Below are 16,744 nucleotides of genomic sequence, written 5' to 3'. Positions count from 1 at the left end.
AAATAAAGCAAAAAGAGAAAATTTCCTCCAATTGATGAAGAAATTGATGTAATTAGGTGTTTTGATGCATCTAGATATTCTCAAAACACTCAAAAACACTAATTTGGACCTCTTACATGATCAATTTTAATACCAAAAAACACATTTTCTAGTTTTTTTAATCTTTTGGACTGGATTAATCACTCACAAAAACCAGTCAATTAAGGAAGACTAGTCGATTTCAATTATTTTTTAATGTTTTTGAGAATTTTTTTAAATGATTAAGCTACTCCTAATACTTGCTAACACTCCTAGTCGATTTCAATTATTTTTTAATGTTTTTGAGAATTTTTTTAAATGATTAAGGTACTCCTAATACTTGCTAACACTCTAATGCACACAAATCAAACAAAAATTAATGATTTTAGCTCTATGTTTAACTCTAAAGAGATCTAAAAATCACAAAATTACAATGCATGCAAAATGGACCTAACACACTCTATGTGCAATATTAAAAAACACTAAAAACTATATTAAAACTAACAAAACAACACATTTAAGCCAAAATCTTATTCTTTCAAAAAATAAAAAAAGAGAGCTATTTCTCACAAAATCACACACAAATCTCCATCAAAACCACATCTTTTTCATGGGAAACCATTAATAAAGACAATGGGCAATGGGTAATGCGTAGATTAGAGAAAAACGATGGAAAAAGCCAAGGGATGATTCACCGGCAAACGATGCCAAAAATGTTATGGCTCACCCAAATCCCCTTCGAAAAACATCCAACAAGAAGATTACCTGGTTAACCGCAACTGTCATGAAGGATCTTTCCATTGGCCGAGCTCACAACCCTTGTGATATCCAAGCTCTACAACTCCTTGAGAAGCAATTCCACCGCGCCTCCCATGAGCGTTGTCACCCCGCCGCACTACTGCACTACGTGTACTCATCCCTCCTCTCACCTCACTTCACTCACACACACTCACTAGAATGGATTAGAGAGAGATTAGCAAGAGCAAGACTCTATTGCAGAATGGGAGAGTTCTTTGTATTATGAGAGATGTTCACTTATATACATGGCCATAAGTGTTCACACACTTAAATTGTGGCCGGTCGGGCACTTTAGGTCCATAAGAGGCCTAAAGCTATTACAATGACTACTCTCATAATATATCCATGAAGTACATCACTTGGGACTTCATCCTAACTTACTACCATACGCTCTTAAATCGAAAATCACCATAAGTATTCCATCGAACCACTATACGGGCGCCCGTCCAAGTTGTAGATTTGGACACCATTGCTTCATATCTTGAATGTATGACCTTTTGGTGTATCTACCTTGAAACCTTGATATAAGATAATGGTAGTAGCTCTTGTTGACCCTAGGAATGGGTTAGGTGACATGGAGGAGAGGGATCTGCTTTTGGTGTATCTACCTTGACACCTTGATATAAGATAATGGTAGTAGCTCTTGTTGACCCTAGGAATGGGTTAGGTGACATGGAGGAGAGGGATCTGCTTTTGGTTCGGTGCCGCGATTGAATGGCACCCGAAGTTCATCACGCAAAGTTTATCACTTCGACCTCACGAAAATGGTTGAGATGTCTCACTAACTTATGGACGATATAAATCTCAATGTCGAAGTTCTTGCGTCCCAACACGACACTGGCTAGGTTAGTCCAGAGTTGCTTGGGAAAGCGAATCCAGTTAGAGTTGAGAGACTTGAATTCACCAATGATCTAAACTTTCACATTCACACCCTTCCGCGAGCTTCTTATCCCAAAAAATCCTTTAATGACATATAGCCCCCCCCCCTCGATCTATACGAAGGGCGCCAACTTTATATGCATGAGACATGCATACACATTTTAATCCATAGAGACAAACTATCTACAGCATGTAAAAACCTGACTTTGCTTTCAATGGATACACCCAAGTGTGCCTAGAGTACTCATCAATAAAAATCACAAAATAGAGATACCCCTAATTGATGGTTGTCCTCATAGGACCACACACATCACTATGTATATGTTGTAATTTTGCGAACAATCAGGACTTATCAATTCATCTTTTAACAATGATGCTCATTGCATCTTTCCCAAAATGCACCCCTCACATACATCTTTGACATGGACCTCAAGATTTGGCAACTTTGACACCATCTCTTACCTTTTAAGGCGCCACAAATTGCCAAAATTCAAGTGATCAAATTAGGCATGTCGTTACTCAAAACACATGTGGTAATAATTGAATGAGCATTATATGTTAATCTCTGATATCTATCTAACCTGCAAAGCCCATGGCTTTAGAGTACCGGATACCACACTGCTCTTGCCATCAATTCAGCCATGAAATGTACAACTATTCATCAACAAATCCTAGCAATGGCAAAGCCCTTTGGCAACCAATATGTAACACATTATATAGGACTTTAATCATATAGTACCACAAAGGCAAATACATCACTACCTACCATTTCAGCCTGCAAATAATGAATCTTTGACACAAAATGCAAATATCCTAACTACCTTTAGATACTCTCAATGCCCACTATGAATGCAACGAAGATGGCTATGCCTATAGATCACTGATGTGACGAAGGAAACCTACAAAGTGTATGCCATATTTTGGCTTCCCATGGACCTTAAAAAAGCTAAATCAATCTCTCTCTCTCTCTCTCTCTCTCTCTCTCTCTCTCTCTCTCTCTACATTTGAAAAACAATCAAATGCAAAAAGCCTATGAGAACACTATTTTATAGTAGAGTAAAAATGTATAAATTGTGGAGCATTCTTTGTAAAAACGTAGTATCCTAGAATTTCGACTTCAATATATTGAACATCAAAACACTGGATTGAATACTTGAAGTTCAGAAGAGAGATGTACATTAAATGAGGGGCAGGCTAAGCGTGCCATCGAGGAGGCGGACCACCGTGCTTATGGCGGGGCGGTCCAAGTGGGACGGGTGGAGACAGAGCGCCGCCACTGTTGCCAGCCTTGGAACGCCGTCGCCGCTACCGCTGGCTGCGACTCTTTGGTCCAGCACTTGATGTTCACGCCCGTCAGCAAGCGCCTCCTGCCACCTACGCCGCCAGTTCTGCGCCACCTTCGGGGGCGGTAACATGCCTTCCAATCATGAGCCCTGTCAGCACCAGCCCAAACTTGTACACGTCGCCCTTCTCAGTAGCGGACTGCGCCGCCTCCTCTGCTTTTACCATTACCAATGCCGGTGGCACCGCCAATTCGATGGCGACCATATCCCAAATCCCTAAGCCGCCTAACTTCGCCACGCCTCCTTCCGCTACAAATATCGCCTCCGTGTCTAGCAGCCCGTGCACCATCGTGGCCTCGTTCAGCGCTGCCAGCGCCCTCGCCACTCCAGTCGCCACCTCCATGCGTTGCTGCCAGTTCAATGCCGCCAAATCTAGCCACCCATTGGGTGGAAACTCGTAAACAAGCACCAAGTTAGCCCCCTCTATGGAATAGCCGCATAGCCTCGCCAAGTTCGGGTGAGCCATTCTTCCGATTGCCGCCACTGCAATTCTTACATTCTTCAAATCCTGGTTTATGAGAGTCAATCTCGTCATGACGACGCTAACGCCACCTGCGAGAATGCCTTCATAAAGGGGACCGAGGGGACCTGCGGGCCTAGTTCTTCTGAAGTTTGAGGTAGCAGCTTCGACTTCTTTGTAGCGAAGGAAGGGCGGAAGGCCCGTAGGCTCATCGAGGAAGGCTTTTCTCTCGAGGTCGGCGTCTTCTGTAGATCTGCGCCTAGTTCTTCTGTAATACCAGGTGGCGAGAGAGCACAGGGAGGCGGCGAAGAGGAAGCTTGCGAGGGCGACGATGGTTGGCACAGCCCCACAGAGCGCGGGCGGTGAGGTCGAGGCTCCGTGCTACTATTGAAGCTGGGCGATGATGATGCGCTCACTTTGATAAAAGCAAGGTCATCCGAGCTGCTAGTTTGCAAGAGCGATAACGCGGGGCGGTAGGACAAAAAGCACTTGCGTGCTGAGCCCTTGCTGTAGAGGAAAGCTCCGCAGTTGCAGTCCTTGCCGCAAAGCTCTTGGCACTCTTCAATAGTGCTGGCTTTCACCTAGGGGAAGGAGTCGAGGCGCGAGGAGTACACAGAGGGGAAGGAGTCGAGTATTCACATTTTAGTTTTTTTAAAAATTCGCGATGCATAAACGACCCAAAAACAAAAGGTGGCTTATGCATCGCAAGTCCGACGCATAAACCACTCATTTCCAGTTTGCAAGGGTCGCTACAATGGTGGCATACACAACTGCAATTTAAACGTCGCATAAGCATCCACAAAAGAGACCCCCGCTATTTTCTTCATATTTATATGAGGGTCGCTATGTATAGACCATTCTTGTAGTGTTAGTAAAACGAGACAAGTACTCACCCACCCATAATTGAATGCCTTTCTTAACTTTTGCTTTAGAATACTGATATGCACACACTCCTCTTTAAACTTTAACTTTTAAAAACAATGAGATAAACAATTATTGGTTACAGATGTCATAACTCAAATTTTCCATTCAATCCTTGCTTCTCACGAAACAGTATCACTTTGGACTCTCTGTTGAGACCAGCAGGTCAGCAACGAGATCCAGTAACAGATGACCATAATTTTCTTGTCATCATACATATATATATCTTCCACAATATATACATGGGTGTCCTAAGCACCGCGAGTCCGTGCATCGCCTGGCCAGAACCCTCCAGGATCCTCCTTAGGTGCCTTGGCACTTCACTCAGAGGGACCGCTTCCTCGGCCCTCGCCCATCGTACCGGAAGCACACCATTTTTCACCATACCCAGGCTGGTCAAGACCTAGGCAGGTTTTTGCCGCGTGAGCCATCCTTTGAGCACTCCCCGCCAGCTAGTGCAACCAAACTTCCCTTAGAAAAACACATATACCAAATGCTCCCTCCAGCATTCTGGGGTAAGACAGTCCTTTAAGAAAATAGGGTTTCTATGCAAGTTTTCAGTTTTGATTTTCTTTTGAATACAATGAGTATATCTTAAATCCATATCCCGAGACTTTCTGAAATTAATCATTTATCTAAAATTCCGACTCCGATAGTTTTTCTAAGTTTTCTCATTACCATCCTAGAGAATATGAAACGGTAGAATTGTCTCTCACAAAGTATTTACTTATTCATTTACAATATTCATGGGATTTAAACATAGGATTAAAGAGAACTCTTATTTTGATATAAAAATTCTGTATGCATCTATTTATGCATAAAATCCAACTTCTATGGAAATAACACTTTTATATAAAAGAAAATCCTTTTATGCATCTATTTATGCATAAAAATCAATTTTGATGAAAGTAACACTTTTATAATTAAAAAAATCTTTTATGCATAAAAATTAATTTTGATGAAAGTAACACTTTTATAATAATAAAAAACTCTTTTATGCATCTATTTATGCATAAAAATCAATTTTGATGAAAGCAACACTTTTATAATAAAAAAAACTTCTTTTATGCATCTATTTATGCATAAAAATCAATTTTGATGAAAGTAACACTTTAATAAAAAATTATTCGGGGGAGGTTCCACTCCCTCTTCCGAGCTGGATTTGGACCACTTTCGAAGATCGTGGACTTTGTGGATCAAAGATGCTTGGGAATTTTATGCATCTATTTATGCATAAAAATCAATTTTGATGAAAGTAATACTTTTATAATAAAAAATTTTCTTTTATGCATCTATTTATACATAAAAATCAATTTTGATGAAAGTAACACTTTTATAATAAAGAGAAATTCTTTTATGCATCATTTTATGCATGAAAATCAATATTGATGAAAGTAACACTTTTATAATAAAAAAATTCTTTTATGCATCTATTTGTACATAAAAATCAATTTTGATGAAAGTAACACCATATTTAAAAAAATTCCTTTTATGCATCATTTTATACATAAAAATCAATATTGGTGAAAGTAACACTTTTATATTAAAAAAATTTATTTCCAATATACATCTTTCTATGCATAGAATTTAACTCTAATGAAAATCACACTTTTATAATAATAAAAAATATCCAATATGCATCTTTCTATGCATAGAATTTAAATCTAATGAAAATCACTCTTTTATAATAAAAACATGACCAATATGCATCTTTCTATGCATAGAATTTAAATTTTAATGAGAATAACACTTTTACAATAAAAAATATTTCTATTATGCATTTTTCTATGCCTAGAATGAAAATAACACTTTTAGAGTACACAAATAGTGGGGATTACTCTTTTTGAATAATAAAAGATAAAACTTTTCTCACAAAATTTAAGAAAACTTTGCCAGAACAACCTTTGTATGGCTGACCATTTTTCAATTTTTTCTATCCTCAAGTTACTTAAAAATTATCCCGAATGGTTTAAAGCATTCTAAACTAATCAAATTCCACTTTTAAAAGAGAAACAATATGAAAAGTTTAATTCTAATAATTTAATTACTTATCTAGGATAAAGAAAGGCTGAATTTAAGAATGAAGAGAGGGGGAAAGCCTTTCCAACAAGGCATAACATCATTTTTTCATTTTAAAGAAAACAAAAATTAGAAAACCATTAAAAGGAATAAAGAAAAAGTAGGATTTCTAGCTTACTTGAATTTTTGTGAGCTTTCCTTTGGCTTGATGGTTCGAGGGATCTACTCTTGTTTGCAACAAGAGGGGCCACTAATTCTTTTGAAGAGGGAAAGGTCAAAAACTAATGAATTATCAATAAATTCACTGTTTTGGGCTCTAGGGTGGAGTAGAGTAACAGTGTATAAAACACTATTAAGCTTCTACAAAGGGGGAGGGTTCTATTCATAGGGAAAAGTGAGCTTCTAACCAAGCAAACTGATTCTAGAATTTTCTAGATTAGTTTGCTCAATTTTTTCCAGATCAATTTGCTCAATTTTTGACCATTTTTTGGTCAGTTTAGCTTACTTTTTGGAACTAGACTTGAATTAGGAGAGAGGAGAGATGAATGCTGGGGAAGTATTTTTGACCATCTTGTGAATGAGGTCATTAGAGACCTAAGTGATAAAGTTGCAACAGCCTCTTGCGACCACCGTGCGATGCTGAGGCACTGACCATGATTGTGATGAAGCCGAAAGTGATACACGGTGTTATTTTATATCACTCAATGCCTCAAAATTTCAGACTTTCATGCCAAATCTACAGACTCCTTAGTCTCTTTATTCCTAAAAGGAGAAGATAGTAGCTCCCTTGGCAATAAGGAAACCTTTGTATCAGGGAATGGCTATAGCCCACTCTACCGCCGTCTTATGCATCTCCCAGGGAGATTTTGACTTCTGGAGCCGAGCAGCTCTATGTACATATTGCAATGTTTTGTGGAAAAATTCCTTGTTGTATAAGTGATTGTTTATGGACGAACTGATAAAGCAAAGTCTGTTACCGGACATATGTCATAGATCTCCAATAAGATCATTTATCTTGTTTAAGAAATTATTTTTCTAACCTCTTAAGTCTTAGGATCTCGCAGTTGATATCCAAATAAAAATTTAATAATATATCATTTTTTACAAAATCATGAGGCAAGAAAACCGTGGGCGTCAGCTAGACCCTCTCTCTGAGAAGAAGAGCTTGACTGCTACGTTCGCAATGCTCTTCACAATAAATCTCAGCTAGGACCCTTCAAAGGTGAAGGGGAGAACCTGCAGGGCGAGGCTGTGGAGAAATGGGTGGAAGTTATGGAAGAGTATTTTGATGTCACAGGCTACAATGAGCGGAGCAAAATAGCTCTGGCTAGGCTAAAAATTGTGGAAACAGTCAGGGTGGCACGAAGGAACTATTGTGACACCAACCATCTGGATAGAAATACCCAGTCCTAGAACGATCTTAAAACCTATTTGAGGAGAAGATTTTGTCCCCCCCTGGGTTTTTAGAAACCAAAATGAATGAATTCTTAGAGCTAAATCAGGGGAGCAAAACCATCGAAGAATATCACCAGGCATTTGCTCTTCTACTCAAGTATTTACCACCCCTAGACGAAGAGCAATTTATGTCCAGGCTCATTTGGGAAATGAAAACGACCCCTTAGACATACTGGTCAAAATGCCAAGCTAGTATCCATAGCAGAAGCTGTCAGAATGGCGAAGGACTTCACCAAAGCTTTCATCATAAAAGTCCCGCCAAAGCCAGCTCCCTCATCCGTCAAAAGATTCCAGACACCGGGAAGTTCTTCCAACCTTTCGCCTCCAAAGAGACACCAAGGTCCCAACCTGAATCTGGAGACAAGAAGCTTCAAGAATGAAGGAATAACTTTTCCTCGAAGTACTTTCTTAGGAACTTTGGCTCTCTCAAGATAATGCAAAGGGAAGCGCTTCGAAGCGAGAACAGATGCTTCGGATGTCAACGGTTTGGGCACAAGCTCAAGGATTGCCCATCTTCTTATGTGGGCCAAGGAAGTGTAAGATTCCTCCCCCAGCCCCTCAATATGTCCAATCTCTCCCCCTGTAATCATTCCCCTTGTCAGAATATTAACATATCTTGTTTCTACCTATTTTGGCTTAGAGAGAGAAAATATTCTAGAGAGAGATTATTCAATTTTTTGATATTTTTTGATGGAAAAATATCTCTTCTTATGAAAATAAATTCCCCTGAAATAGAAGTTCAAAAAGGATTTCAGAAGGTGCATTAGAAATAAATTATAATCTGTTCAAAAGGCCTTAGCCTAAGGGTCTAGATTTTCTGAAAATTTTAGATTAAGGTCCTGAGGGGCCAATTAGATTAATCCAAATGTAGGGAGGATATAAATTGAAGAAATAAAGGAAATCCCCCTAAAAATAAGTAAATACTCACATAAGATGAAGAGTTGACTAAGGGGACAAGGTTATTAGTTAAAAAAGAAGAGATATTTAGAGGAAATGATGCATTTTTGACACCTCAGTGTGGGGGAATTTTCCTCATGAAGGAGGTGCCTATTTCACATGCGTGGATGAGTTTTAAACTCACAAATAATGAGATATTTCATCTCTCCCCTCTCCTCTTTCAACTAGAACCAAAAAGTAAGCTAAACTGACCTAAAAATGGTCAAAAAGTTACCAAACTAATCTCGAAAATTCTAGAATCAGTTTTCTTGGTTAGAGGCTCACTTTTTCCTATAAATAAAAGCCTCCCCCTTCGTAAAAGCTTAATACTGTTTATGCACTGTTACTCTACTCCTCCCCAGAGTCAAAAACATTGAATTCATTAATAATTCACTTGTTTTTTACTATTTCCTCTATAAAGAATTGGTGGCCACTCTTGATCCAAGCAAGAGTCTATAGAACCCTCAAGCCCTCAAGCCAAAGGATAGCTCACAAAACTCCATTTAAGTTAGAAATTCTACTTTCTTCTAATTCTATTCTATGGTTTTGTGATTTCTTGCTTCTTTTATGTGAGATCCCTCTGCCCCCTCCGCGCACCCGCCGATTCCCGGTAGTAGCTGACAGCGGAAGCAGCCCCCTCATGCGCGGGGCAGGGTTTCTCACTCGGGGCCTCGCCCACGAATGTCCGGGCACGAGACTAGGCTGGTGGTCACTCCAAAAACCGAAACCGGGAAAATTTCCCATGCCCGAAAAGCGGGGATGATTCCACCTTTTTGATTTTTCTTAACGAATTTTTCTAACGAGATCAAAATCTAAACTATCCTCCACCTGAATAAACCAGATAGAAGGAAACTATCACTGATATAATTTGATCATCTGAGGTCATGAAGACCTAACTGTTAAAGTTGCAACTGCTGGACGGAGAGTCAATGGAGGACGTCTCGCGTAGCAAGGTCGACCGAGGTCTTGACCAGCCTCGGTTCGATTTAAATGGTGAGCTTCCGGTACGGTGGATGAGGGACCAAGGAAGCGGCCTATGAGTGAAGCGCTAGGTCACCTGCGAAGGATCCTAGAGGGTGCTGACCATACGGTGCTCGGGCTCTGGGTCGCCGAAGATACCCACACGTGCGTCGTGGAAGATATTGGAACAAGGAGTAAGAGTTGTTTTCTGAAACCGGGCATAGATCTGGTTGACTGACCTTGCTGGTCCTCAAAATGGATGAGTCCATGGCTCTTTATATGGATCTGTTGGTTGATCTTGCTGATCTTCAATGAGAGTCCATCTTGATAAGTGATTATATTGCCGAGTATTATGGGCTAGGAACTAGGAAACGGCCCCTGTGTGGACAGGTGGTGAGCGTTCTAGTTGCCAATGATGCCATAGATACTCTGATGAAGGAATGATGTGAAATTATGAATCAACCGGATAAATTGGAAGATTGTGATCAGTGGTACTATGGTTTCATTAAAGGATTGTCTTAAAGTTAGCTGATGCTAAGAAAAGGCAATTTCATATTGGGTGTGTAAGTGGTGTGGCTAGTTTTATGTTTGCATGAACTTCCGGCTAGGGGGCCTTGGAACTCTTTTCCTTGGTACCCGGGACAAAAACCTAACCAAATTTCAAATTGGATCCCATCACTACAGTGGTTGGGCGGTTGGCTAACCCATGGGATCGGATGGGGTTAGGCTGGACTGATGGATCCGTAAATCGAGACTCAAAAATTCTGTTATTACGATAGATAAAGTAAATCCCGGACAGAAATTGTTCTATGGATAGGAATCAACGGCTGTGCCTCTTGAATGGGGAAAAAAGCGTTGATCCCAATGATCCAAGTGCAAGTTTCTTCCTTGATCTGACCAAGTATCTTATAGATGCAATTGGATCAGCTCGATCAGAAATGATCTTGACTACGTTAGAGTAAAAAGTTATCCTGGTGGAATCGCCCGTGCTTTCCGGTAAAGGAAGTTTTTCCGGGTTCGGTTTTGGAACAACCGACGGATTAGTCTCTTATCCGGATATCCGTGGGCGAGGCCCCGAATGTGGGACCCCTGTCCCGCACGAGAAGTGCTACTTCCGCTGCTAGCACCCTGAAACTATTGCTCGGTGGGAACAGGGATCTCACAGTTGGTATCAGAGCATTTGACTAATAAAGATCAACTGAGAAACCAAATATGTCAAAAATTTATCAAGAAGCACAAAAAAAGGTTGTAATTGTGTGATATAATTCATACAATTTGATATTCAAACTGAAATTCGTAAATTGGTAATTGGGTCTTCAGATGGAAGTACCGCAATTATATAGAATCCCTGACTTGCTTGAGGCCTAGACATGATGGTATTTACCTTATAATTCCAAGGGCCGTGACTACCGTATATACCGAGAGTATAACTGCAGCTCTTTACTGACAGTATATACGAGTAAATCTAAGACTTGAAATTATAAGCGTTAATGCTATCCAGATGATGATTTCGAATGTGGTTGATATGATTTTTAGTTCTGTTTGGAAACCGATGAATTGATTTGGATTCTGATTGAAAAATGATGATCCCTGAAAATGGATTGAAATGTAATAAGCTGAGCAAAACCACAAGGTGGATGATTGGGACGAGTCCCTGTAATGATAAATGATGAAAATGATTCAGCAAATCACTATGAGATTAGTGGATTGTGCTGTCAAATTGCTACTGTTAACACTTGACCGTTAGATCAAGTTAAGGGATGACAAATTGAGAACTTACTTGACTGAAATTCCCGTGGAGGAATGCTCAGAAGGAAATTTTTCGGTCTAATGGACCTTTATCATGTTAAAGATATGAATGATATGATCTGAATGAATTGTTATTTAATGATGAGTTCTAAGGGATATTTATCCCAGTATTCTGTTGGGTTGACCAGAATATAAGGAACCCCAGAATAAAATTGGATCTTAAGAAAAAGAGTTGTCCTCTACTTTATGAGATGAGGACATCTCGCACCTTTTAAGTGGGGTAGAATGTAAGATTCCTCCCCCAGCCTTAGAGGTATACAGGAGTAAGAATCTCCCTTTCTGATCTTATAATTATTCTCTCTCTAAAATAAAAGAAAGATTCTGTTTAAAAAAGGAAGAACCTTTTTCCTGAATACTTCTCAAGAGTCCCACCTGTTTTAAGGATTCAGAACAACGAGTTCAGAAGTGAGAATCGATGTTTTGGATATCAAGGTTTTGGTCTCGAGTACGGCCCAAAAGAAGTTCTTTATCTCTTGGGAAGTATAAGAAGTTATCTCCCAGATATTGTGGACCAAAGGAAGTAGGTGATTTAGCTTACGAACTTCTTTTATCTCCTCATCTCAAAGTTCTGAATGCCTTCTATAGAAAAATGTGCCAAACCCAAATCATGGAAAGACGGTAAAACTTCAGTGGCAAGTTACCGTTGGCTTCTAAGTTACGCTAGCTCCTTCCTTTATATAAGTCGTAACTTTTACTTGTCGTTCACAGTAATCTTACTCCCATCGATCTCCTTTCTTTCTTAATCTCCTTCATGGCTTGGCAACAAGAACTAGTTTTATCCATAATGATTCCTCACCTTCAAGACGCAAGTGAGTCTGTGAAGAAGGATTTTATAGAACAGTATGAGCGCTCACTTTTTCCTCACCTAGGAACTTCTGTAGCGCAGACCAAATGGCGGACCTATCAAGACATAACTAGGGTAACACCCTGGGGTCAGCAACATTTTCGTAACAATGTCCGCTTAGCCATGGTTATTGAAGCTTTGGGTTTGGGTCCCCGATACTACTGCGTCATGAGATCAAGGCATCCTGAATTTTCTGAGCGGGTCTTCTTACTGGCGTGTTTTCTTCCTCATGAGAAGATATGCCTTTACCCCGTTTTTGGCTTACCTCTCAGAGGTCCTTTTCTTAGAACACCTCATACCACTGAGATAGGCGCAGCAATAACCCACAGAATCATTCCCATAGATGAGTTACCTTATACTTGTGCAGCTTGTGAGGACTGCTTTTGTGACCATATGATGGACGGGCTTATGGAAGTGTAAAGAGTTCCTCTATCTTTACTGTATAAGTTCCGAGAATGAATAAAGTTTAAATCTTGTTCGTATTTTGAATCTTGCTCTCTTTAAGACTTATCTTGGTGGTTAATCTTGATTAAAATTTTTCTCTAAGTCTCATATTCGTGCATCTTGCGAAATTATCCCAGTTTGCGAGATGAGGACATCTCGCATTTTTTTAAGTGGGGTAGAATGTAAGATTCCTCCCCCACCCCCTTTTTGATGTCTAGTATCTTTCCCTGTAATCAATCCCTCTTCAGAAATATAAAGACCTTGTTTCTATCTGTTTTAGCCTAGAGAGAGAAAAATATTCTAGAGAGAGAATATTCAGATTTTGAATATTTTTGGATAGAAAAATATCTCTTCTAATTCAGATGAGTTCCCCTGAAACAGAAATTCAAAAAGAATTTTCCAATGTGCAATTGGAATTAATTGAAAATAGCTATAAAGAACCTTAGCCTAAGGGTCTAGATTTTCAGAAATCTTTAGACTATGGTCCAATTAAGGTTCCTATGGACCAATAGCATCAATCCATGTGTAGGGAGGAGATAAATCCAACTTGTAAAAAGAAAATACCCAAAAATGAGTAAATGCTCACATAAGATGAAGAGTTGAAAATGTACAAGGTTTATTAGAAAAAAGTTATGAGCAATATTAAAAGTATGACATATGTAAGGAAGAGGAGTTCTTTAAAGGAGGTGCATATTTCACATAAGATGAAGAGTTGAAAATGTACAAGGTTTATTAGTAAAAAGTTATGAGCAATATTAAAAGTATGACATATGTAAGGAAGGGGAGTTCTTTAAAGGAGGTGCATATTTCACATAAGATGAAGAGTTGAAAATGTACAAGGTTTATTAGTAAAAAACTATGAGCAATATTAAAAATATGACATATGTAAGGAAGGGGAGTTCTTTAAAGGAGGTGCATATTTCACATGCTTGAATGAGTTTTAAACTCATAAAAATTGAGATATTTCATCTCTCCTCTCTCCTCATTCAAGTCTAGTTCCAAAAAGTTAGCTTAACTGATCTAAAAATGGTCAAATATTGACCAAACTGATTTAGAAAATTCTAGAATCAGTTTGTTTGGTTAGGAGCTCAATTTTTCCTATAAATAGAAGCCTCCCCCTTGTTGAAAAATATATAGTGTTTATGCATCGTTACTCTACTCCACCTAAGCCAAGAACTGTGAATTCATTTAATAATTCACTAGTTTTTGGAGCTTCCCTCTTTCTTCAATCCCCATTAGTGGCTCCATCAACATACTTAACCAATTGATTGGTTGGGGGCCTCTACCGTGAACAAAGAATCAAGCAAGTTGTAAGGTAATTAGTGAATATTGATCTTTCTATAATTTCTCAATGTTTCTCTCTTCTCAACCCCTCTCAAGCTTGAGAAGTTTAATTGGTATGGTTTTTTTTTAATGCTATTGAAGTTTGAATAGTAGTGAAGAGTTACATAATGCTATTGAAGTTAATTTTCATTTATGTTTAAATTCTAATGATTTTTATGTAAATTCTCTCTCTCACTCAAGAAATGGTCATACTCATGAACCGTTCTCAATCCAAATCAAGCTTTTCATAAAGCTTTTCCTTAACCCAAGATTAAGCTATGCTTGAGGCCAAATTAATGGCTTTTTTCTATGCTTTTAGTTTATGTATATTAATGATTCAATCCATTATGGATTGATAATCCAATTAGAGATTATTTTAATTATTTTCTTAATGATAAGCATTATCCCTTAGAAAAATTGAGATTTATCACTCATAGCAGCGGAGCTATGGCAAAATTTTTATAAAAATTATGCATAAAATAATCTCATTCAAAGCATAAAAAGAGGACTTCCTACCATATTCTAGGAATTATCATCCTAGATTAATTGAAAGAATTTCATTACAATCATGGAGAAATTGAATTTTAATATTATGCATAATGGATAAATTTTTATATCAAAAGTGTTATTTTTATCATTTTTAATTTTCATGCATAGAAGTATGCATAAAGGAAAATTTTTATATCAAAAGTATTACTTTTATCATTTTTAATTTTCATGCATAGAAGTATGCATAAAGGAAAATTTTTATATCAAAAGTATTACTTTTATCATTTTTAATTTTCATGCATAGAAGTATGCATAAAGGAAAATTTTTTATATCAAAAGTGTTACTTTTATCATTTTTAATTTTCATGCATAGAAGTATGCATAAAAGATAATTTTTTATATTAAAAGTGTTACTTTTACCATTTTTAATTTTCATGCATAGAAGTATGCATAAAGGAAAATTTTTATATCAAAAGTGTTACTTTTATCATTTTTAATTTGCATGCATAGAAGTATGCATAAAGGATAATTTTTTTTAATATCAAAAGTGATACTTTTATCATATTGGATTTCATGTATAGAGGTATGGATAAAAGATGATTATTTTAATGTAAAAAGTGTTACTTTTGTCACAATTGAATTTCATGCATAGAGGTATGCATAAAAGTTGATTATTTTATTATAAAAGTGTAACTTTTATCATAATTGGATTTCATGCATGGAGGTATGCATAAAAGATATTCTTTTTATACTAAAAGTGTGATTTTCATCATAAATGGATTTTATGCATAACTTAGATGCATAAGAGAAATTCTTTTATTCTAAAAGTGTAATTCCTACCAAATTGACTTTATGCATAAGAAGATGCATTTTAAAAAAATGATTTTTAATTCAAAAGTGTCATTCTCATCTAAATTGAATTTATGCATAGGAAGATGCATAAAAGATTGAATTTTAATTCAAAAGTGTCATTTTCATTTAAAATGAATTTATGCATAGGAAGATGCATAAAAGATTGATTTTTCTTCGGAAGTATTAATCTCCTTAAATGGAATTTATGCATAAGTAAATGTGTAAAGAAATCTTATATCAAATATAAGAGTTCTCTTGTATTCTATAAATAGATATGAGATGTGATAGGATGTGATAAGAGGTGTATAAGAGATGATAAGAGGTGATAAGATGAATTAAGATGTGATAAGATGTGTATGGGATGAGGTAAGAAGTGTATGTGATAGGATAAGATGCATATGGGTTGTGATAGGACGAGAATGGATGTGATGTAAAAGATTAGATGTGAAGGCATATGGGGTTACATGAATGGGAATGTGGAAATGGATGTATGTATGTGGATGTGTGGATGTGGAGATGGGAGTATGGATGTATGAATGTGAAAATGGATATATGAACGTGAAAATGGATGTATGCATGAAGATGTATATGCATAGATGTGAATGTGGATATAGATGTAGATGTGGATGTATAGATGTGAATGGGAATGTGGATGTGAATGTGGATGTAGATGTGGATGTATAGATGTGAATGGGAATGTGGATATGGATGTATGTATGTATGTGGATGTAGATGTGGATGTATAGATGTGAATGGAAATGTGGATGTGGATGTATATGAATGTGGATGTATAGATGTGAATGGAAATGTGGATGTGGATGTATGTATGTATGTGGATGTAGATGTGGATGTATAGATGTGAATGAGAATGTGGATGTGGATGTATGTATGTATGTGGATGTGGATGTGGATGTATGAATGAGGACGTGATAATGGATGTATGCATGTAGATGTGGATATATGGATGTGAATATGAATGTGGATGTGGATGTGGATGTATGGATGTGGATATGGATGTGTATGTATGAATGTAGATAAGGGATGTGGATGTATAAATGAAGATGTGAAAATGGAGGTATGCATGTAGATGTGGATGTATGGATGTGAATGTGGATGTGGATGTGGATGTATAAATGAGGATGTGAATGTGGATGTGAATGTGAATGTGGATGTGGATGTGGATGTTGGATGTGG

The 16,744-nt window shown here is 37.7% G+C and overlaps 1 protein-coding gene across 1 annotated transcript; it reads right to left on the bottom strand.

Annotated features, from left to right (window-relative positions):
* Positions 1 to 3,069: 3,069 nt before the first annotated feature.
* On the bottom strand, positions 3,070 to 3,573 carry LOC147602815 (putative receptor-like protein kinase At3g17420). Its single transcript, XM_086797753.1, has one exon. It carries the CDS (start codon positions 3,571 to 3,573, stop codon positions 3,070 to 3,072), a length of 504 nt encoding a protein of 167 aa, XP_086653879.1.
* Between the last annotated feature and the right edge of the window lie 13,171 nt (positions 3,574 to 16,744).

The sequence above is a fragment of the Cibotium barometz genome, chromosome 66 (genome assembly GCF_041138505.1).
Source record: "Cibotium barometz isolate CiBa-2024 chromosome 66, ASM4113850v1, whole genome shotgun sequence".
Classification (NCBI taxonomy): domain Eukaryota; kingdom Viridiplantae; phylum Streptophyta; class Polypodiopsida; order Cyatheales; family Cibotiaceae; genus Cibotium; species Cibotium barometz.
This window is presented reverse-complemented; position numbering and strand designations above follow the sequence as displayed.